The 24,807-nt window shown below is 47.2% G+C and overlaps 1 protein-coding gene across 1 annotated transcript in view; it reads right to left on the minus strand.

The window, feature by feature from the left end:
- The window catches only part of UTP11 (UTP11 small subunit processome component), a 162,795-nt gene that overhangs the window by 110,165 nt on the left and 27,823 nt on the right, over positions 1-24,807 (minus strand). Inside the window, exons 3-4 of the mRNA XM_086958732.1 lie at positions 9,674-9,776; positions 8,622-8,735 (exon numbers count right to left, since the gene is read on the minus strand). Coding sequence (XP_086814858.1) covers positions 8,622-8,735; positions 9,674-9,776 — 217 coding nt within the window. The remainder of the gene's footprint in view (positions 1-8,621; positions 8,736-9,673; positions 9,777-24,807) is intronic.

The following is a 24,807-nucleotide window of genomic DNA, read 5'->3' on the forward strand; positions in this document are numbered from 1 at the left end:
AAGAAAGCGAAGGGCTAAAACTGGATTGAAGCAGGCTTAGTCTTAAATCGGAGCTATACATGGGTTGTGACCTCGCTCTCCCAACAAGACCTCTCTCTTACCCTCAGACTCTTGACGCAAGGTCTACACCATACACTGCATGCGGAACGTGTTCAGTACTTGGCTGCATCCTGCATGGATGCTAACTCCATAATCTGCATGAATGCGCAGCATCTTCCTCCCCCATCGAGCTGGAGCATAAAGTTCTCCTTGAACTTAGGCTAAGGTGCACACACATCTGGCAAGCTCCCATTTGCACTGGTGCAAGCTTACTTACGTCCTCTGAGAAGGGCCTGCTGGAGTCCCTGCAAATGTCCGACTGTAAACAAGGCATTCTGGTATTTAGCGAATGGAACAGCCACCCTTCTCTGGAAGTAACAGACGCTGGATTTCCAGCAGTTGGTAGAACTTCACGAGACACTTCTTCCTAGTAAATTTATTATTGAAGCCCTTTGTCACGTATTACTTGTAGAAAATATGTTAATATATTAGGATGCAATCTTAAGTAGGGACAGTGTTTCACTTTATATCAATCGAACTAGCTCTACACCACATTCACGTTAGCTGAAACTTGCTCTTTATCACCTGGGTATTTTTGAAACCTCAATACCATGCACTCCAGAGGCTCTGTAGATATTGGGCCTACACTACACATTGCCCAGAAGCTTCTAAGAAATAAATGAAGTACTGGCTTGAAAAAGCAGAGGCAGTGGTTTGCACCTCTCTATCCCCTGCCCTCAAACCCTATCACCACGATGACGTCCTTGGAGTTTGGTGCTGTATGTACAGAGAAAGTACCCGAAATGTCTACGATCCCCAAGGAATGGCAACAAGGTCTGCAAAGTGAGCCAGCGATCCTCACTCACAGAGGCAAACCCACGCAGAGGTACCCTACTACCTGGGCTGGGACTTGCCAACTCGAGCATGGGGCAAACTAGATATTTGCTAACTAATGACACGGGCCAAGCACATTTCAACAAGTAGTTACTTAGGTCTCATTTAAGTACATTTCCATGGCAGGATGCCCAATACCCTGCTGGGACTGAACACCTACACTTCTGGTCCATTATTTCTGAATATATTCTCAACTTCCTGGGCCAAGTGAATACCGAACACCGGGTTAGCCACACTTTGAGCAACGCAAATAACCAAAAGCATGACGGTCTACACCTTGGACCATAAAGCCAACTAAAAGGGGGTGGCTCATTTCTTGTGCCACATATGCAACCAAAAATCTGAGTGGTCCATACCCTAGCTAGACAGCATACCAAACATTGGGCACTCAAAAACGTTGGCCCTATACAGAACCAAAACTGGGCAGACCATTACCTCGGTCGCATGCATAACCAAATCTTGACAGCATAAGGAGAAGTTTCTGTCCTGTAACTCCAGTTCTGTAGTAAGGGTATCTCGGTTATAGTCATAATCTAGCGAATAGTCCCGCCCATGTGCGTGGACCCCGGCAATCAAAAATAATCTCTTAAATTGTCAAAAAATGCAGAACTGCAAAGACACTTAAGAGAGAATTTAAAGACAAATAATGCAGCCTATATCCACAGGCTACACTGTCCAGTTCTTCAACTAGAAATTCCACCAAAAAAACACACCAACAGCACAGCCTGCCCAGTTTCCTCCATAGAGAAACTTGCCTCCACCAGTAAAAGCCTCTGGAATGATAAGAGGAAGGCATTGACAGACAAGCCCCATAGGCTGCTATTATGTGGCTTAAATAGGATACTGTGCCTTTAAGAGAACTTTCCAGAACTTCTCCCAGTATCCCAGAATGCACAGCAGGTCCCTTTTACTTTCAGTTCTTTTTAAAGGCGTAACACGCCAGACCTGTAGCATTTCTTACATGAATATCTTTCTCCACCGGGGAGGAGGGCGGGCGCTTAGGACTATAACAGAGATACCCCTACTACAGAACTGGAGTTACAGGACAGAAACTACTCCTTCTGTAGTAGGGGATCTCATTGTATAGTCATAATCTAGTGAATAGAATGGCAAGCCCATCCCCACACCAAGCGACGGTGGAGAACGAGAATTAACACCACTATTGTGCGAAAAAAAATCGCAGCGAAGCCTGCCCAACCTGAGCGTCTGCCCTGGCATCAGTCTTCAGGCAGTAATGCTTACCAAAGGTATGGACCGACTTCCAAGTGGCCGCCTTGCAGATTTCTGCAATTCGAACATTACGGAGCAAAGCTGTCGTGGCAGCTTTGCCCCTGGTGGAATGAGCCTTAGGTTTACCCCCTAAGGTCTTATTAGCTTTTTGGTAACATAGCTGTATGCAGGACACAATCCACCTAGAGATGGACTGCTTAGAGGTAGCAAGACCCGTCCTGACGATCCATAATTGATAAACAATTGGTCTGACCTACGAATATCTTTGGTTTTATCCAGATAAAATTTCAACACCCTCCTAACATCCAGGGAATGTAAAGACCTTTCCGCTGGAGATGAAGGATTCTGAAAAAACGTAGGCAAAGTTATGGTCTGGTTGACATGAAAATCATAAATAACCTTGGGAAAAAATTTAGGGTGAGTACGCATAACAACCTTCGCAGCATGAAATACAGTATAAGGTTCCTGCTAACACAACGCCTGAATTTCACTCACCCTGCGGGAAGATTTAATGGCCACAAGGAACGCCGCCTTCCAGGACAGGTGCTGCAACGAAGCCTTATGAATAGGTTCAAAAGGCTCCTTCATCAATCTGGACAGAACCACATTCAGTTCCCACGAAGGCGAAGGAAGCCGAACAGGAGGAAACACTTTCTTCAAGCCTTCCAAAAAATCCTTGATCACAGGGATCTGGAAGAAGGAAGTCTGTGAAGGGCATTTCCTGTAGGCAGTCAATGCAGCGAGATGAACCTTAATGAAACGAACATTAAGTCCAGACCGCGCCAAATGTAGAAGGTAAGGAAGGATGACATCTTCCTTGCACGTCGTCGGGTCATAGTTCTTGGACTTGCACCAGATACAGAAACTCTTCCACTTGTAAGCATAGGAAATCCGAGTGGAAGGTCGCTTAGACTCCTTCAGTAAGTCCATGCAATCTTCGGGCAGATTCAAATGGCCCTATTGCACTATCTCAGGAGCCATGCCACCAAACTCAAAGACGAGAGGTGTGGGTGCAACATCTGCCCCCCGAACTTCATGAGAAGGTCCGGCCTGCACGGCAGCCGTATGTGAGGAAGGAGAGACCGGTGAAGCAGGTCCGTGAACCACAACTGCCTGGGCCACTCCGTGGCAATAAGTATCATCCGCGCCCTGGACCGGGCCAGCTTGATGAGCACCGCCGGAATCAGGGGAATGGGTGGAAAAGCGTACAGAAAGCTGTTCGACCAGTTGATCCATAGCGCATTCCCTAGCATCCCCTGCTGATAGTACCTGGAGGTGAAGTCTCGTCATTTGCTGTTTTCGGCAGTGGCGAACAGATCTACGTCTGGAGTCCACCACCTTGCGAAGACTTCTCCTAGTACTTCGTCGTTTATGACCCATTCATGGTTTTCCTGAATCAGTCTGCTCAGTGCGTCCGCCTGAACATTCTGCACACCTGGCAGATGGGTAGCCGTTATCGTCAGTCCTCTGGCCAGAAGCCAGTGCCATATCGCCTGCGCCTCCTGCGACAGAGTGCGTGATCTCGAACCCCACTGCTTGTTGAGGTAATACATCGTGGTCGTATTGTCCGTCTGTACAAGCAGAGAGTTGGTCTGAAAGGACGGATGAAAGGCCTTCAGTGCCAAGTGAACAGCTCTGAGTTCCAGGAAATTGATGTGATACGTGGCCTCCATCGGGGACCACGTTCCTTGAATCTGTAAGTCTCCGGAGTGCGCCCCCCCAACCGTGGAGAGAAGCATCCGTCACGACAGTCTGAGTGGGAATGTCCTTGTGGAAGGGGACCCCTCTGAGGAGATTCTCCGCTGAACACCACCACTTCAGAGACTGAAGAGCATGCAGAGACAGTCGTATCTTGTCGTTCCAAGATCCTTTCCTCTGATCCCACTGGTCCTCCAAGCACTCTTGCAACGGTCTCATGTGCAGTCGTGCGTGTGGCGTTAGGAAGATACAAGAGGCCATCGATCCCAGTAGAGAAGCCACTGTCCTCACTGTTGTAGATGGATTGGTCATAAGAGCCTGAGCCTTCCGAAGGAGTGATAATCGTCGCTCCTCCGAAGGAGACACGCTTGCTGATAGCGTATTGATGGAGGCTCCCAAGTACTGTATGCATTGGACCGGAGTCGGGACAGACTTGGACATGTTGATGCGCAACCCCAGCTTGTTCAAGAGAACGCACGTCTTCTGGAAGTGTGCTTGAGCTTTCGAGAAGGAGGAGGCCTTGATCAACCAATCGTCCAGGTACGGGTAGACTAACACCTTGTTCTTCCTCAGGTGTGCTGCTACCACCACCATGCACTTCGAGAATGTTCTCGGCGCAGACTTCAGTCCGAATGGCAGTACTGTGTATTGATAATGATTGGTGCCGACTTGGAATCGCAGGAACTTCCTGTGTTTGTGTGCAATGGGCACATGGAAGTACGCATCTTGTAGGTCTATAGCACATAGCCAGTCTCAACTGAGGATAAATCTGATGCAACAACAGCATGCAAAACTTCTCTCTGCGAATCCACTTGTTTGCCTGTCGCAAGTCCAGAATGGGCCTGAACTCGTTCTTGTCCTTCTTGCGAACCAGGAAGAACCGGGAGTACAGACCTCTTCCTCTTTGAGACAGAGGTACGTCTTCTATCGCCCTTTTCCTTAACAGGATATCGGCCTCCGCCTGGAGCTCGCGCAGCTGAAACTGCGAGCTGACCGGTGGAATTGCTGGAGGCGGACTGGTGAACCGAAGACTGTATCCATTGAAAACAATATTCAGCACCCACTTGTCCCGAGTAATTTTTCTCCACTCTGCCAGAAAAAATTGAACGCTTCCCCCCAGCGGAGTGGGTAACGGATGCATGGGAAGTAAGCGCTCAGGGCCTAGACCCGGCCGGGCCTTTGGTCGCTGGTGCTGACTGTTGGCCGCCTCTGCCTTTCTGGTGCTTCTGGAACGGTCTTCGGAACTGCTGCTGCTGTTGCTGCTGCTGTCCCGAAGCCTGGCCATGCCCTCTGCCCTGTCCACGAACCGTCTCTGGAACGGGCGGTACGATTTCTTGTTATCCTTGGGCTTTTCCAGACCCACAGCCGTGAGTGTTTCGGCCTCCGCCTTCATGCGGGCCATTTCGTCATCTGCATGTTTTCCAAACAGGGTTTTGCCAGAGAATGGTAAATTGGCAACCCTATGTTGTGCGTCAGGTTTCAGCGACGAGAGGCTGAGCCAGGCGTGTCTTCGCTGGTTAATCCCATGGCAGAAACCATGCGCCGCCAGGAGGGAAGAATAGGCTGCAGCACTGATGACCTGATTCACCACCAACATCCCCTCATTCAACACCTCCTGGAAATCTTCTCTCTTGTCACGAGGCAGGTGTTCTACAAAATGCTGGAGGGATTCCCAGAGGGCTCGGTCATACCGCCCCAACAAGGCCGTGGCACTCGCAGCCTTCATGGAAGTCGCCGACGTCCCACAAACCTTCCTCCCAGCCGAATCCAGCCATCTAGATTTCTTATCTGGTGGGACTGAGGATGACGGAGTGGTGGCATGCTGTTTTCGAGCCGCCGTCACTATCACAGAGTCTGGAGGAGGTTCCACCCTTAGGAAAGCCGGATCCGAGTCGGGAGCCCGGTATTTTTTCTGTAGTCTCGAGGGGGCCGCCTTAGTCACCGCCGGGGTGAGAAAAAGGTCCATGGCCGGATCCTCCAGGCCCGGTACCAGTGGTAGTAATGGCAGAGACAGATGTTTCTGGTGCAGCGTCTCGAAGATCACCGAGGTCTTTGGCGTGGGCACCGTCAACAAGATGCCCAATTTTGCTGCACCTCTTAACAGGACATCATGAAAGGACACCAGATCTTCAACCGGTGACACCCTTGTCTCCGGTGACTGCGACAAAGTCAGAGAATAGTCCCTGAAGACCCCGTATGGGAACGAGACCTGCGCCTCCTGTGGCGTCGTCTCGACTGCGTGGATGACCTGTTGCGCAATTGTTCCCTCCTCCTGGAACGAGATCGTGATCTCCCAGTTCGTGGATGCACCGCAGGTCTCCGTGGAGGCGTCTTCCGTGGCCTATCCTGGGGTTTTGGTTTAGGCGTCTCCTTAGGCGGTGTAGGGAGTGGAGGCAGTGACACCGACCTTGGCGGAGGAACAGGAGGTATCTCCGACCGAGGAGCGGGCCCATGAGGTGGAAGCGTTGGTGGTGGTTGTCCCGAGGGAGGAAGTGGTGGAAGCGGAGGGTTGATGGGAGGATCCTCCTTAGGTACAGGAGGTGGGGGCGTCTTCGGACGAGGTGGTGCATAAACCACCGAGTACACCGAGCCCGGTGACTTCTTCGGGGGAGGGGACTGCGAACCAGCCCCTCCAGTAGGTGATCGCCGTCTCCAGCGTCCTCCACCAGACCCAGCGTGACTTCTGGCGCCAAAACTCCTTCTGCGCCGCTTAGGAGAGTTGGAAAGTCTCCGAGACGCCGATCTCTTTCTTCTCGACGCAGAGCGTCGCTTTTCCTGCATCGAGCGTCGCCTCCGCGACTCCGGCGTCGAACGCCGGGATGTCGAACGCTTCTTCCTCGACGCCGAACGCCGCCTCCGCGACGTCGACCGTTCAGTCCTTGACGATGAGCGTCGACTCCTTCTCGACGCCGACCGCTTTCTCGAGGTCCTAGACGTCGAGGATCCCCTCGACGCCGACCGTTTTCTCGACGCCGACCGGCGGTGTCGCCCCGACGGCGAGCGGCGACGCCTGTCGCTCCTTCTTCGACGTTGATGGCTCGACGCTGACGTCGACGACGAAGAATCCGTCGACGGTGATCTCGACGGCGGCCTACCCAGGCCCTTCAACGTCGATCCTTCACGCCGTCTCGACCCGGAGATGGGGAACACACCGTCGTCATCCCTCTCGACGATGCTGTTTGCTGGGCTTCCTGCCTCTGGGGAGCCCCCCCAGAGTCCTCAGCAGAGGCAGAGGGAGCCTTCCCAGCCTGCCCAGACCCACCTGCAGCCTGCAGTCGTCTCTCCTCTAGTCCTTGAAGCCTAATCTTCAGCCTTTCCCTCAGAGTCCTTGCTGAAAAGTTCTGGCAGATGTCACATTCTTCAGGGACATGTGCATCAGGGAGACAGAGTATGCAGACGTCGTGTGGATCAGTCTTGGACTTCTTCCTTCCACATGCTGGGCACTTCTCGAAGAGAGCAGGCATTTTAGAGCCCTAAAAAGCCTGAACAAATACACAGGAGTGAAGGGAAACACCAAGTACACAAACTGAAAACACTTTTAAAACCAAAAGTGCACACAATTCCAATAAACCCTTGAAAAAGGGAGAGCTCAATGCACCAGGGTCCGGTTAGCAGGAGCCGGAAAAAAGAACTGAAAGTAAAAGGGACCTGCTGTGCATTCTGGGAGAAGTTCTGGAAAGTTCTCTTAAAGGCACAGTATCCTATTTAAGCCACATAATGGCAGCCTATGGGGCTTATCTGTCCATGCCTTCCTCTCTATCATTCCAGAGGCTTTTACTGGTAGAGGCAAGTTTCTCTATGGAGGAAAATGGGCAGGCTGTGCTGTTTGTGTGGTTTTTTTGGTGGAATTTCTAGTTGAAGTACTGGACAGTGTAGCCTGTGGATATAGGCTGCATTATTTGTCTTTAAATTCTCTCTTAAGTGTCTTTGCAGTTCTGCATTTTATGACAACTTAAGAGATTATTTTTGATTGCCGGGGTCCACGCACATGGGCGGGACTATTCGCTAGATTAGGACTATACACAGAGATCCCATACTACAGAATTCATGGAACAAAAACACATCAGACGGTATGCCTCCATAACGTGGACCAAACATATAAAAACCTAAGTAATTAATAGCTTGGACTGAGTACATCCCCAAGGTAGACCATGCAGACAGACATGCAACGGGTGTAGGGAACTAGCAATAGGTACACTGAGAAGAGTAAATATAAAGGGTTGAACAATCCATTCACTGGGTAAAGTAAATCTGGAGACGGAAATTACCACAATAGGCCAAGCATACAACAAACTGGGCAATTCACCTATTGAGCCAGAAACTAGGAATTAACATTCCAGAGCCAAGCACATACTGAGGATTGGACAAACCCAAGTGCACACTGAAGACAGGTCATCTACACCCAGCACTTTAAAATGGTTCCGTTTATGACATTGATCGTTACAAATGCTCGTTAGCCATGGACCCACTTTGGGGTGCGCACAAAGAATGGTTTGGACGTTTACATGTTGTGACAGGAACTCAAAATTGGCTTGTTGCATGCAGGCTAAGCTGAAAACCCAGGGCCATGATTAGCAACACCCTTACTAACAAAGCCCCACAGGATAGACCCAGATGTCACTCACAGAAGTGTACAGAGTGACTTCTGCCAACAATAAAATCTTACAGACAGAAGGATTTTTCCAAAAGGCCTACAAATTATTGTTCAAATATTTTGTGGTACGAAATACAGAATAACATTATTTCTCACAAGTTCTCACCTTAGCCTCAGCCACCCTCTTCATTTCCACATACTTAATATCCTGTGTCCTCATCACTTTCAGCTGTTCTTCTGTAGTTTCCTCAACCGGTTGCTTAATCACATGAACTCCATCCTAAAGAAAAATAAACTACAATTAGCGAGGGCTATGGTGAGTCAAAGGTGGCATTTGTGAACATTAGGAGTGCTCATAAGGACGACAGTTTAATTTTATTTAAGACTATGCCCACTCGCAAATCCCCGTGACCTCGTTAGATCTATAAATATAGAAAATAAATAAAACAATAGAGAGCGTGCGGAGAGATGGCTTATAGATTTAAACCGAAAAGTAATGAATAAATACACAAACCGGTAGTGTAGGACAAAAGTAGATTTATTTCTCAAAGTTATTTTAGAAATATTTTTTTTATTTTTTAAAGCATTGTTTAAATATATATATATATCTATAGATCAAGAACTATCAGCCATTTTGTAAGGTTTTTTTATGTGAAAGATTTTTTTTTCAAAAGCAACTGCTGCATGCGCGCACTAGATTTTCTACACGCCTTTCGCATACTGGAGTAAGCTGAAGCAGTTGCTCAATCCAACGGACCAAGGAGGAGAAAAAGGACATGTAAAAAGGGTGCATTGCAGTTATAGAGTTTACTGCTGCAAGTCAGCGTAATGACTGACTCAAGCCCTTCTGCTCGGATTTTGGAACTGCTTGCTTTGTGATTTAAAATAGATCAGCCACAGGACACAACAGTAACGACTCACGGCCCCAAAAAGTTGAACAGCTGAGGTAGTACAGATTACAAATTTTAAAAAAATGTATTTCATGGGTGAAGTTCCACATTACCTATACAATATTTACTAACCAGCATTCCCATCTCTCTGCAAGTTACTTAACTTACTTTGAGACTCAAAGTAGCTTTTGAATGATGAACAAACAAGTCTGTACTGAAAACCCTCAAGCAAACCAGCTTACGTTACACTACAAGTCTCCCAGAACTCTTTGCAGAAGCAGATCTATCCGCCTAAAAATGTCAAAACAGGAGTAAAAGCAGAAATTACCTGGAGCTTTGAACTGGTCATCTTATAATAAAACTCATCAGGGTTTTTCTCAAGTGCTTTCTTCCGGAGAGCATTGAGAGTGTTTCTCTTCTTACCGTAATCTCTGAAATTATAAATGTACATTGATTAAAGTAGCTCCTGGTACAAGAAATGCATATAAATGATTGCATAGTATCAATGTATGGTTTGAATGCCTAGACAGCTGTAGATCATTTACAAAGTGTCACCATCTTAAACTGAATACCCACTTCGCATCCTTCATCATACATGTCCAGTTTCGATACAATAACCAGCCAGCATTGATAGAATTCACTTTTTCGATGCCCCAACCATCTGCTTTGACATATGTAAGTTAGCATCATATGGCTAACTAATGGAGTGCGTATACATATTCATGTTGAATTATTCTCGTTTGCTATCTTATTATCCATATATATGTGTGACGATATTAGTTCCTTAGCTTAGCTTGTGTGCCACCATTTTGTGTATCCCTCTGTGCCCGCGAGCCTCACTAGCTCATCTACCCCTCCCGCAGGAATAGAGAATTTCACTATGACAGCAGTTTTCGTTTCTCAGCTTACTGTGGCCGAAAGTAACAAGTCTCTTTATCAGTAATGTTCTCATGCCCCAGAGACGCTGAAGCCTAGCTCCATGGCCTTGAGTAAAGATAGCGATGTATCCTCTGCAGGTGCAGATGCCTGCTGCATGATGGCATTGTTCACTGGTCTGGGTTTCAGTAATTTTCTAGAAGGGGCGTACCCTAATGAACTGTGTTGCATTATAATGTATTGCTGTGATGCAGAGAGTCAGTCCTCTCGTTCGCACTCCTTGGAGTGAGGTCGGACAGGGCCCTCTCATATGAGTGTACTTGGCCTAATAAAGACTGTTGTTTATTCTTCTCCACTGTCCGGCTGACTTTCTACAGAATACTTATAGGTGAGTGCGGTAAGTCACTCGGGTGGATTTGAGCCACGCTTATCAGATGGCGCCCGAATAGGGACCCCGCGATAAGGATCTTTCTCACCCGTAAGTGGGTAGCAGAAGACCGGGGACCCGCTGGTCGGCACGGTGGGCCCGGGTACCCATCTGATGCCGAGCTTGGTTCTCGCAGCGCTGCCCCAAATCTGCCTCTAGTAAAATCCACAATTCAAATGGTGTGCTATAAACAATTATACAAGGTCTCTCACCATAAGGCTGATTTGCATGTAGTTGATCTCTTCTGTGCAGACACAAATAAGATCAAATGACCCTAGAGTAATTAAGAGTTGTTCAGATTAATTCAAATCTTCCCGCCACCATCTTTCTACTAAGCGAAATGCCTTCGGTCTCATGGGGTGCCCCCACATAGTAAAAACATGTCAGGGGCTGCTCATATAAATGGTTAGAGAAGAAGTGCCATTGCACTGTATGCTTGCCGGCTCCTGAGCTATGACCAATGTTATTTTCCCATGGAATGGAATGTGTCCAGCATAAATAGCGATAGCTCTGATTAATGCAAGCATTTCCCTGCACAATTTAAGAAGTGCTTCCATAGAAACAGTCTTGAAAGCTTTCTGCCAGAGCATTCTTTTTAAACCATATTTATATGTTCTTTATGGCACGTGTCACGTGTACTATCTGGACAGTACCCTCTCCTACGAACCTAGTGTGCAGCTGGGTTTCTTCTCAATGTGTGAGACATGAAAACTGAGCCCCTATCTTCTCCCACAAGGGTGTCATGTAGATGTTAAACTGCTCTCCTATTAAACCCAGTGTAGAGAGTAGATCTCAGCTGGTGAGACAGAGGCAGGGAAACTGGGCAAAGACTAGAATCATCCAAAAAACACAATTTGTAAGCAATGCAATTGATTCTTGTCATCTATAGTGAAAAACTTGGGTCCTAATATCTCATATTCCAAGCTAAGCCATTACCTTTGTGGTGTGTTAGACCCTCGCTTAACACTGGAGGATATTAATTCAAGTGATCTCACCAGGCAACTGCAGTCTAATGTCTTCTAGTGTCTTTCAAAGGCAGAAGAGGCACTCATCGTCCAGATCCTGAAGTTGTTGAAAGTGGACTGCTGCAATGTCTCACAGAGGATATGACAAAGAATGTGGGTAAGTGTAGGAATCTGCTTCTTATGTAATGCATCTCTCTGGTCCTGGTTCTCTGCCTGATGCTCTAGCTATATGATGTCATTTGGAATGTTATGGATGTTTGTACTGGAAGGTGGAGCTGTTGGAGAAGATGGGCTGAGCAGCCAGGAGGCTGCTCCTGGTGGGGCTTATATTAAGACTTACATTGGAATTTACCAAGATGTAACTTGAAGAATAAACTACAACTACAAGAGCGGTCTACCAGACTTTATTGATTTCTACATTGGCGATGATTTAAAAGGAAAAGAACGTACGCATGGAGAAAAGAAGGCTATTTGATGGCTACTGGAATTTACGGTACTAATATTACTAAAGACATTGAACTATTTAAGCTTTCTGGCACCCGCCCCACCAGTGACCCTGACAGCAGTCGCCCTAAATAATTTTAGGTGCCAGATCCACCTGTGTATGAAACTGTAATGTGCATCTGCAGTCTTGTTTTAAAACTGAAGCCCAATGAAGAGGTATGTGCTAAATCAACCTCCAAGTGTTGAAATGGGATAAGTGATGTAGTGATGTTGGCGGCACAAATCGAGCCCCGGTAGGGGCGAAGGTCATGCCCCGGTGTTGAATGCTGACAAGGCTCTGGTGTGCCCTGATGAGAAGTGGCTGCACATGGTAGAAAATAATCAGGCCAGATTTTGATCACATGCTTTTAAAGAATCATTAAGCCCAGCTGTTAAAAATGTGACAGAGAACAAATGTGGAGAAAACTGCAGTCAACAACAATTTTCAGTTTCAACTGTGAGCAATGATTGCAGATTTTGATCACATGCCTTTAAAGAATCATTAAGCCCAGCTGTTAAAAATGTGACAGACAACAAATGTGGAGAAAACTTTGGATTGTAGTCTACAGGCCTTTGCACAGTCTATTGTAACTGTGCAGTGTTTGCCAACCACGACTGGTGTCTCCATGGTATTAAATGGAATTGCAAGAAGGCCCCAGTTTGTTGTTGTGTCTCTGTGCTCTGTAGCTGACCTGGATTGCCATCAGAGTTAAGTTTGTGAGTCAAGTACTAGTGATAAAGATGATTTTAATGTGAGGGTTGCCAAGGGCATTGCTGCCTGAAGATCGTCACAGGTACTGTCATTTACACTACATATTACTGAGAATGTCACTTTGGAAAACTTAGAACTAGTGCAACAGCGCCATCTTCTGGTTATGGAGTGCAATGGCACCAAGAAAAGGAATTCATTGGTTCATTCTGAGAGAAAGGAGGATTCAAAACTGGAACTCTAATGAAATATTGCTATAAGGAGTTAGAGTATGGGTCAAAGGAAATAGGAAACCCAGAACTGGACTGTGTGAGATGATTGTTAAGTATTAAGTCACTCACTCGTTTGTTGTGCAGCATGTGATGACGGCTAAGTCACTTAGTGACACTTCATTGAATTTGGTGATATATGCCAATGTAATGTACATCTGCTTTTGATTTGCAACATGTCATTCTAAATTGATACTCAATGTGTATTTTCATTTTACAGTATTATTATAGGGAGGTGGAATCCCCCCTTTACAACTATTTGGGAGGTTACTGCAAGTGTGTGGTTTATAGGGAGGTGGATTTCCCCCTTTACAACTATTTGGGAGGTTACTGCCAGTTTGTGGTTTATAGGGAGGTGGATTCCCCCTTTACAATTATTTGGGAGGTTACTGTGTGTGGTGGTTTATAGGGAGGTGGATTCCCCTTTACAACTGTTTGGGAGGTTACTGAGAGTGTGTGGTTTATAGGGAGGTGGATTCCCCCTTTATAACTATTTGTGAGGTTACTGCGAGTGTGTGGTTTATAGGGAGGTGGATTCCCCCTTTACAATTATTTGGGAGGTTACTGCGAGTGTGTGGTTTATAGGGAGGTGGATTCCCCCTTTACAATTATTTGGGAGGTTACTGCGAGTGTGTGGCAATAGGGAGGTGGATTCCCCCTTGGGAGGTTACTGTGTGTGGTGGTTTATAGGGAGGTGGATTCCCCCTTGGGTTACTGTGTGAGGTGGTTTATAGGGAGGTGGATTCCCCCTTGGGTTACTCTGTGTGGTGGTTTATAGGGAGGTGGATTCCCCATTTACGAAGAGATATGTGTTCCCTCATTGGGAGGTTACTGTGTATTAATGGTCCTGCACTAGTATGCAGACGGAACATTATGGTATGTGCATTAGATATGTAAATTTCCCTGGTCCTGCAATAGTATGCAGTAGAGGGTGTTCTTGGTAACTGGACGGTATATTATAGTGTGTGCAGTAGAGGGCGTATGGTATTCCCTGGTCCTGGCATTTGTTTAAGTTTACGACTTCTATATTACTACTTTATTACTTTTATTAATACATTTACTATGTCATTATTATTATCATTATTATTACATAGAGAAGGCTGTCTTACTGTTTAATATTATTATTACTATTGCATCATTATTATTACATAGGGAAGGCTATTTTATTACTTTACTTACATTACTATTTTCTCATTATTGCATTGCTTTTACATTATTATTATTACATAAGGAGAGTTTGACTCATGTTATTATGGTGTTCCTTTACGTTTCCTTCTGGAATGTTTATCTTCTCTTCCTATGTTTATATATGTGTATACTATTTCATTTTGTTAAATATTATAAAGGGGAAGATGTGTAGTAATCTGCTTCTTATGTAATGCATCTCCCTGGCCCTGGTTCTCTGCCTGGTGCTCTAGCTATATGATGTCATTTGGAATGTTATGGATGTTTGTACTTGAAGGTGGAGCTGTTGGAGAAGATGGTCTGAGCAGCAAGGAGGCTGCTCCTGGTGGGGCTTATATTAAGACTTACATTGGAATTTACCAAGATGTAACTTGAAGAATAAACTACAACTACAAGAGCTGTCTACCAGACTTTATTGATTTCTACAGTAAGGAATTTCAGAACTTAAAGATATCAAAGGCACGAAGAGCTGACTAAATGTTGCTAATTTGTAAGACCTTATACTGGATTCCAGTGAGAGAGAAAGAAATGCCCCTTTTAAGTGTTTGTATCTTAACTGAAAAAACATTTCATGAGAATGACCATAAGTATGTAAAAGGTTGGTGAGATCTTGAAGGTTTTCGCGAGGCCTCATCTAGTCACCTTTTCAGTGGGCGAATGTTGTCAATGAAGTGTACTGCTCTTTTTAGGGATTGTGCTCGCGTTGCCATGCGCAACACTGCTTGTGCACCGAGAGTCCTTTTGTGTAGGGTTCTGAAAGCTGCTCACACGCTCGTGCGTGTGGTTTTGCTTTCCGCGGCTTGATTGGCTTTTGAGGTCTTTTTTTTTTTAAAAAGCCAGCACGCAATTGGGCAAAGGCGGGCGCATGTCCCACCTTTGCTCCGCCCACTCCCGTTGGTGGCCAGCACGCGCAGCAGCGCGCGTTCGCTTCGCTGCCGCGCTCCCTAGCCCCTGCTCCTCTGTGGTGCGCGCGCACCACTGGTTAGGATTCCCGCGTCGGCTCCTTTGTGGTGCGCGCGCACCACTGGTTTAAAATAGCATGCGTGTCTATGAAACTAGTCGAGCAAGCCACATAGGTAGCAGAGTCAGACGAATCGTAAACAGCAAAGATTCAGATGTCATCAAAAAGTGGAAAGTTAACTTACAAGTCTGCCTGCCATGGGTAAGGCAACGCCTCACACGAGTGAAGGCTGTGTGAGAATGAAGTGTACTGATGAGTAATTGTGTCTGTATCCAATACTTTCTTTCAAACCACATCCTGACAGATTTCTCTTTTCTTGTCATTCAAAAACAATGGTCTCCAACTATTCTTTGGACAAGAACCAAATTAATCGAATAGTTAATTAAACTTTCACCTATTCAATGGGCATATATACCAAAATTAGCCCGATCCAATTAATGTCAATTTTATCCACAGAAAAACAAAGCAAAAAAGCAACAGCAAAACATTCAAAGAAGCATAGGGCAATTTTAATTCACTTCATTACATTTCTGTCTCATAAAAAGCATTTGTAGTTGCCCAAAAGGAGACGTGCAAAAAGATAGAGTTCTAGAGTGCTTAATTGAAAAGAATGGAAAAACAGCAATAAGGAGAGTGATATTTACAAATTCATATATACAAGCAATACATTTGTACAAATGAATTCATTAGGTCCTGGTGTGTATTTTACAGTTCTAAACACAGTCTATCTTAATCTTAATTTAGTGCCTAAACAATGGGTGTCCTAATTAAACAAGACAATGGCACTCATTTTATGGGACTGCAAATGACTGAAAGAGTAAGACTCTGCAACAAGCACTTTAACACACTGAGCTACCTTCAAGCAAGACGAATCCAGCATGAAATTATGCTCACTCTCTGTCTCCTCAACCACAACGCGCCATCCGGGGCTCTCTGTGCACTGCAGAGGAAGGGACCGGACAAGCACAAATTATAGAAGCAGTAATTGTATCTCACAGAAATTTCTCGGGGGAGGGGGGATGGGTGGAGTGGTTACTGGGAGGCTGGCAGGCTGCAGCGACATCATCACTGGCAGGGTGTGCATGTCACACCAGCGAGCAGCAGGGCTCGGAGACATCACTTATTTACAGAACAACTGTACTCGGGCTGGTTGTTAGCGGCTCAAACACGGCTCTCTCTATCATCCGTAAATGGCATCCTGTTTGCTCCCCCGGATTCCTTCTCTGCATAGCGCATTATTTATCAGTTTTGTTTTCCGTCCCCAGCCTGATTGATCAAAGGCCTTGCGCACTCCTGCCGTCCTCTGTGTCAGCGCTACATCCTCGTGTGTCGCAAGGCTGCATATTTCTCTTCCTTCTAAGACAGCTGAGAGAGGGCCAGAGGTTGCTTGGATGACCATACACGTAATTAATTTTTTTGTCGGAAATATTTCATTTAAGTTTTAATTCTTTAGTCAGTCGTTAACAGATTTCGGTGTATAATACTTTAAGAAATAAGCTTGTGTGCCATTATTTTAACTGAATGCTAACTTTATGTAAAACGTACGATGGGCATCTAGTCAACAAAATGTCAGTGGGCCGGAAGTGGCATCAGACACTGTTTGACATTGATGCCTTCACAGAAAGGGAGTATATATGTAATATCACCGAATAATCCAAGGAAGTGATGCCACTAGAGTTGACATTACTGAAGTGAAGAACTCTTAATGAGTGCCACATTTTTAAAATAACACAATTGTTACACAGATAATTGTCTCTTTTAGATACTGGCATCATCTAGCCCACTTTAGCCATCATGTGCCATAACAGTCAGACACGTTGTTGGCTCACATCTTGTAAACCGGGGTCAGACGTTCAGTGGCGGCTGCTGTAGCATCTAAGTGGTGAGGCAGCGCGGGTGTTGGGGGGACAGCGCAAGGGAGAAGAATAAAAACAAGCATTTACAATGCAATGGTTTCGCCTTTGTTAAAGTTTGAGCTTTTGGTATTGCTTTTGACAAATGAAATACACTTTTTTTTTTTACTTGTAAGTGACTTTATCATATTTTACTTGATGTTTGTTGCGTTATTTGCATAAATATTTTTAGGGCTCGGCATGGGTGTAGCTTCAGGAGGGGTGTTACACATCCCTAATAAATGTCTTTTACGTTATATAGTTGGGTACCGGTGGTTTCAGTCGGTTATGGTGACGCGTCCGTTGTATTTCACCAGTCATTTTTCCATACACATAGACAAAAACGCACACACTCGCTAGGTTTTAAAAGTCTTCAAAAATATTAGTTACTTTACTCTCCCTGTAAATTTGTTAGCTCGCCCACCTAACCCTTCTAACCACACACACTTCCTAGCATAGCGTGCTACACATGTTGGTGGCTTAAGTGCACCACATAAGTGAGCGCTCTATAAACGCTGCAATACAATGAAATACAGCGCAGCAGACAGCGCCGGGGACCCACTCACGCACATCGGTCCACGGGGCAGAGGGTCCTGGCATGTGTGGGCGCGGTACTCACCCCGTGCAGCATCGCCGGACCCTCCTCCTCTGCTGCTCCGACCTCGAAAGAGAGGATGCAGGAAAAGCTTCCGGATTACAGGTCGGTGCTCAGCAGTGTCTGGGCTGGGCTGCCTCCCGGTGGCAGCGCAGTGGGCCCGGGAACCGGTAGCACGACTAGGCACGCGTGCCCCCTCCCTCCGCCGGCGTCCCCGCATGGTCACGCCATGCCTCCCCGCCCAGCGAAGCCCAGGGCAACGGAGGACAACGGGGCAGAAGTCTCCCCGCGTCCAGGGCAACTGAGGACAACGGGGCAGAAGTCTCCCCGAGTGCCCGCGTTGCCTATTGTTTCCACCCAACCCGTGTGCCCGCGGTGGCTGAGCGCTGCGTATACCGAGGAGTCACCTGATCCCATATGCAGCCCTCATGGAAGCGATAAACTGAAAATAACCTACTCCTCGGGCGGCCTCAGCTCCAGCCCCTCGCCCGCCCACCGGACCTCGGTCTCCAGCGCCAGCCTCGGTTAAACCAGTGGCCAGCTGGAGGTGCGGACGCTCCTGCTCACAGCAAGCGTCTCCTGGCACTACCCCTCGCACCGTGTGCTCTGCCTCCGGCTGCCATTTGTTTATTTATTTATTTGATTCAGTTTATCCAAAGGTGACAGAGCGCTTTACAAAAGAACCAGGTAAGTTACAAAAGGTCATCAAGATAGACCAGAGGTCTTCAATCTGTGGGGCGCGAACCCCCGGGGAGGAAGCGGAGGCCAGTGAGAACTTAAATCTTGCAGCCAACTCCAGCAACAGACACTTCTAAAAAGAACAAAACAGGCCGACACGAAAAAAAAAAATACCACACACCCACCGCCGCGATGACGATCAGAAAAGGGTGGAGAGGGAAGAAATTGCGGAACGCCCACGAATCTGGTCCGGCCATGACGGACAGATCTCTGTTCCAATGGCTAGCCTCCATTTATGGAGCTAGCCAATGGAACAGAGGGCGGATTCCCAAGCCACATAGTATTCTCATTAGGTTTTCGCCTGCGCGAAAAGCTGCGCAGTGCGCAGCTTTCACTTAGGCAAACCTAAAAATGCTTATCTGCATTCTCCTGCTTGGTGCTCTTCGGCCTCTGCTTCTCGACTCCTGGCATGCCACAGGGTTCCCGAACGGCAATCCAGACGCTGCTCTCATGCTGGTATTACCCAGAATGACAGCAACACCTTGATTGGTGTTAGCACCATAGTTAGGAGCTCACTAAGGGACTATGATCCCTTGCTTGTTCTGTAAGCACAGCTGGTTTACAATGGGGAGAACAGATGCCGAGACCTCGTTGCCACTCATCATGAACGAGAGAAGGGAAAGGATGTGGCTTAACGACTAGAGTGGCGGACTTTGAAGCCAGGGACCAAGCCTTGTGTCTTGTTGGAGGCTCAAACAACCTGTGATTCTGGGCAAATCACAATCTCCCACTGCCTAAAAATGAATGCGTCCATCTGTAATGCAGCTATTGCTCATGTAAAGCGCCGATACCCTAAGGTCGAGTTTGCGCAACATAAGACTTGCTGCAGCTTTCCATTCTAACCCGCTACCATCCGCCTCCCTTTCTGCGCTTTTACTCCTCCCGCGTCATTTGTTACAGAGTCCGGTTTCACGTAATGTTTTCCTTTTTCTCTGTTTTGTATATAGTCTTGACCGGAAGCTATTGGAGCGCTTTAAAAAATAGCACTTACATTGCACAAGGGCACGTTTATTTTGCTTTAGGCACAGGGAGATAACGTGACTAGCCCACAATCCCACATTGGTTGTACAGTTTTTTTCGGGAGGCGGCACATGTTCCACGTCCCTCCGTGCACAGTGCCTGCCTGCTGGTCAGACAGACTGCTTCATCTTCTGCCACTTTTCTTGAGTCGGCACTCGTTGAAGCAGCCGGCTGTTCACAGAGCATAGCACATGCTGCCTCTGTGCACAGTCTAGCACTGCACTCCTTGTTTCACAAGGCATGTCTATTCACTTTCTGCAAGTTTCTGCAGTCCCTAATTCAACCCTGCCATTGCTGCTTCATCGCTTGTTTAAACGGCAGTGTTCTGTGAGTTTCCCGGAAGGGTTTGAATGCAGGAAGATTGGCGCAGCTGCGCCAAGCTAGAAGTCGCTGGCACAGGGGTTGTCCTGATAGCACGTACTGCCCACTGCACTTTTCTCTTCTCCTTAAATTCAGCAAAGAGCTCAAATGAAATGGTCTCCAATTGCACTACCGCCCTGCCCCCACCCCCATGCTGCCCAACAAGGCATCTGCTCGCTTTATTCTTTTTTTTAATGCAGGTTTGTGTAGGGTGTGAGGGTGGGGGAGTAATGAACAGCAGAGGGGCTTTGCGGCCCGGGGAGCAGCCGCAGTGTCACCCGTTCATAACAAAAGACCCCTATGATCCTTGGAGGGGAGTAAGGCTGTTTGGGAAGGAGGCTGACAGATGGTGTACGGGTGTGGCGAAGCGACGGGACACGTTTTCTCTTTTTCTGGGGGGTTATTGCGTGGAAGTGCTTTTTTGTGACTGGGAGTGTGATAACTTGGAGTGAATACCTCAGCTTGAGGCTCAAAGGCTTTGTTCAGCTTGGCCGCGAGCATGTTTTATGTGGAGGTGTCCTCTTCAAACATGGCGGCGCCTCGATCAGGGGTTCAAAGCAGGGTGGGTTGTTTGTCTGGCACTTGCTCAAAGAATTCTTTGTTGGAAGATCACAGCTGCTAGAATTTAATCTAATGGCAGTATACATAGGCACCGACTCAATTTTTTTCCCCTCCATTTGATTCGAACATGGATTACTAGGACTGAGAGTTCATCGCATTCTTCATGCTTCTGTTGAGCCGACGCAGTGAAATTTGATTCCATTTGTCTGCGTTCTCCTCAGCAACAGCCTCTGGAGACTGACTTATGCCTTGACTCCTGACATGAGGGCCTGAGGCCCTCTACAGGGCCATGGGCCTGCATCTTCGACTGCTTCTCCACAGAGAATGTACTCGGGGTGATAGAATTGACTTCATTCTAATACTGTCCCACAGAACCACAGCCGATTTCAGTGGTCTGATCACCAGTAGGTGTCCTATCTCTGCCTCTACAACTGACTAAGACAATACGATGTGCCACGCCTCCCTCACCATGTGCCCGAAAAAGACCACCTGTTATCTAATAAAGGTGGGCGGACCAGAAGATCGAGTTGCAAGCCTCCGACCACACCAATGACCTCTTCAGAGTAGAGACCCAGCTCGATGTTGAAGAAGGTGAGGACTCTGGACCCTCAGGCGTTCCACCGATTCAGACATCACCCAGCCTGCCTAGGGGCGATGTTTTCTCCGACTGTGACCAGTAGGAGGAGGAACAAGAAGTCTCATCACCATGACAATCTCCGGGCCTTGAACAAAGGGGTCAGGAGTATGGTCGACACCCATGCCCAGCCTTGGAGAAGGGCTCAGACAGAGGCATTGCACTGCCAACAAACGGGTCAGGCATCCAGTCTTCCCACCACCACACAGACAAAGGGGCTTAACCATTTTTGGGTTACAGTCCGCTACGAATAGCTTTAGAACGGACGCTGGTCCCGGCTCCGGGAATTGACCCTCTTCGGTCAGAGAGACCCAAGGTCCTCTACAAGCTTGGAGACCTTTGGAGCAGGTACCCTAGGTGCCATCACCAAGGCCAACCTCCATGCCGAACCCGCAGTCTAATCTGAGGTCGCCACTGATGCTGAAACGGTTATCGGCACTGAGGCCGACTCTGACGATCAGGAACAACCATACCTACAGAGACTGCAGGAGCACCTGGATGCAAGTAAAAAGCAACTGTTCATTCATCCACAGATAGGGAAGATCACCACGAAGCTCCCATCAACAACGCCATTGGAGATTTTGTTTCAGAAATAAAAAACGGACTTTTTCAAAAAAGCTGCCATTGGAGCAGTCTCCAGCTCCTAATCCTAAAACACAAGGATGGGCACACCACCCTTCTCCCTTGTGTTCCAATTCTTCCTCCTTTTCCATCTCCTTCACAGGCTCCATCACCTTCCAGGTTACCACCTTAATTGCCTCCGCAGTCACCAGTGGGGTCCCCCACTCCGCCTCGCATTAATGAAAGTTTTAACTAGACTAGCTGCTGACGAAAATTATTTTTAACCTTTTAAATTGTGAAAACTTTTAAAATGTTATTGCGTGTATTTGCTGCTGTGATTTAAAACTGCTCATTTGCACAATCCTCACCTCCTTGCCACACACTTCCCCCTCAGCCGAATAGGCGCTGGGACCGGGAAAAACGCAGCCGCCATATTGGGGGTAGAGCTGGGTTGACGGTATAGCTGTTTGGACCCTCCCTCTTCTCCACCATATGATGAGCATCCCTCGCCGGACGCGCGCAGCGGGCGTGCCTAAGGCAAGCCCGTCTGTGCCCATCCGCGTCCGGCCGGGGCCAGGGACCACAACCCCTGGTCCTCCTACGGTCTTGAGGAAGCATTACAGCTCAAGCTCCCTTCATAATCTAAGACCCCCCACGAAGGCAAGCTGTTGTCACCTTTTTTATCCCCTGGATTTACCTACTGTCTGCCTACACTGTAATGAGAGGCTCATTACTTCTCAGCAGAAAATTGACCCACAAAATTTTACAATGTTTCTTTTAAACTGCAGGTCTCTGCCAAAGCATAGCATGGAAATCTCGTTATTGTTGGATGAACTCACACCTGATGCAGTCTTTTTAACCGAAACCTGGTTAACCTCTGACTCCGAACCCGATCTAGTGCAAGTAGTCCTCCCTGGTTACCAAATTGCACACAGGGACCGCGCTCAAGGAAAGGCGGGGGACTTGCAAATATTTACAAAGCTCAATACTTGTGTCACTGCACCTTGGATACCAATCCGGACTGTGAAAGTCTGTCTTTTTCCCTTAAATTCTCTTCCAACGATTGCTTCTCAGGGATCCTTATTTATCACCCTCCAGGTCCATTGAACCAATTCCACACTGCACTACCCTCCCTTGTAGCAGAATCAGTTACGTCTCCCTCTAATTTTACATTGCTGGGGACCTTAACATTCACTTTGACAACAGTTCAGATAACATGGTCAAAGAGCTGATAGCGAGTTTGGCTGCAGTTCAGCTGGAGCAATTAGTTCTAGCCTCTACGCACATTACAGGGCACTTGCTGGACCCTGTATTTAGCAATTGTGTAGACTTCAATGCAGGCTCCATCACTCATCTTCCATGTACCGACCACTTCTTAATTCCTCTTATCTGGTCGATAAACAGGCCCGGTTTTTGCACCCCCATTCCGCGAAAAATGAGAAACTCGTCTAGGCTCCCACTAGAACAGTGGACTAGATCCTTGGCAGCCTCCAGACCCTCATTTTCCCAGAATCCCTCATCAGATAATAGGGAATTCGATAATTGGATTCGGAAGTCGCTTGACTATACTCCACTCTAGAAAAATCAGCCTAAAGAGGCCATGAGAAACAGCTCCATGGTACTCGGAGGAGATTAGAGCGACAAAGCGACATTGTAAGAAGCTTGAAAGGAAGTGGCGCCTGGGATATGCCACCATAGACAAAGTCATGTACAGGGAGGCTACTAGAGCCTACAAATTAGAAATAAAAAGGACACAGTCTACCTATTACAGTGGTAAAATCATGACGGCCAGATCAAAACCGAGAGAGATCTACCAAATAGTCAAAAGTCTTACCAAGCTTCCCCCACCTATGGTTCCTAATGACAATCCACTCTCCCGCTGCAATGATCTAGCGGAATTTTTCTATCAAAAAATAAATACAATTTCTTTTTCATTTGCAGCCACAGTTTTAGAGCCCCCTACCAATGGATTCCATCTCTCCACGGAAGCTGATCACTCCTCCCGAATAACCTTAGATCATTTTCCCCTGCTAGACCTAGAAACACTGGAACCCTTGATACAACAAGTAAAGTCAGGTTCCCCATGTGACCCTGCCCCTCCATGCACTATGGTTGCAGCCAGCCAAGTCATTCTCCCCACTCTTTTGGAGCTTCTTAACATCTCTCTAATAACAGGCAGTGTTCCACCTACTTGGAAACAAGCCATGGTGAGAGCACTTCTGAAAAAGCCTAACCTTGACCCCAGTAATTTTAACAACTACCGCCCCATTTCCCTGTTACCCTGGGTGAGCAAAATCCTGGAGAAACACATTAATTTTCATCTAACAATGTTTCTCGAGAGTAACCCCCTACTTGATGCCACACAGACGGGGTTTGCTGGCCTTGCTGTCCGTGACAGAGGAAACCAGGCGGATCTTGGATCGAGGGGGATCAGTGGCAGTCATCCTCCTCAATCTGAGTGCTGCGTTTGACACGGTAAGCCATAAAACTCTGCTTTGTCGACTCGTTAATCTTGGAGTATCAAGGGACGCTTTGGCTTGGCTTAAATCCTTTTTGAGCGAAAGGACATTCCAAGTCTTTGACGGAGACATTTTCTCCTCAAGTAAACCTCTGGATTGTGGGGTACCGAGGGGCTCGTCACTGAGCCCTACGCTATTCAATGTGTATATAAGACCGCTGGCTGAGATCGTTCGTCCATATGGTATTAAGATCATCACATATGCGGACGATACTCAGCTGGCGGTCTTCCTCTCACAAAAGAACTGTGAATCGGCGCAGATCAACCTGACAACTTGCATGGAAGAGGTCAAAAGCTGGATGACTGCGCAGTTTCTTAAGCTCACCCAAGCAACTAAGATATCTGCGACTTGCTTTGGAATCATCAGGATGCTGAAACAAATCCTTCCGCTCCTACCCTTTGAAGCTAAGCAAATTGTGATACAAGGCCTAATCCAATCCAGACGAGATTTTAGCAATGCCTTGTACTTAGGGGCGCCTGAATACGTTCTGCAAAAACTCCAGCGGATTCAGAATTGTGCTGCACGCACGCTGCTCCAGCTCCCACGTAGAGCGTCAGTAGAATCCGGGATGAGGACTTTGCACTGGCTCCCTGTTAGGGAGAGAATCAAATTTAAAGCCATGTGCATCTCCCACCAAGCCTTCTGGAAAACTGGCCCCAAGATTAACCACCCTTTGCTTTCCCCTTATCACCCCAGCAAACAACTCT

The sequence above is a fragment of the Lissotriton vulgaris genome, chromosome 2_1 (genome assembly GCF_964263255.1).
Source record: "Lissotriton vulgaris chromosome 2_1, aLisVul1.2, whole genome shotgun sequence".
NCBI classification, from domain to species: domain Eukaryota; kingdom Metazoa; phylum Chordata; class Amphibia; order Caudata; family Salamandridae; genus Lissotriton; species Lissotriton vulgaris.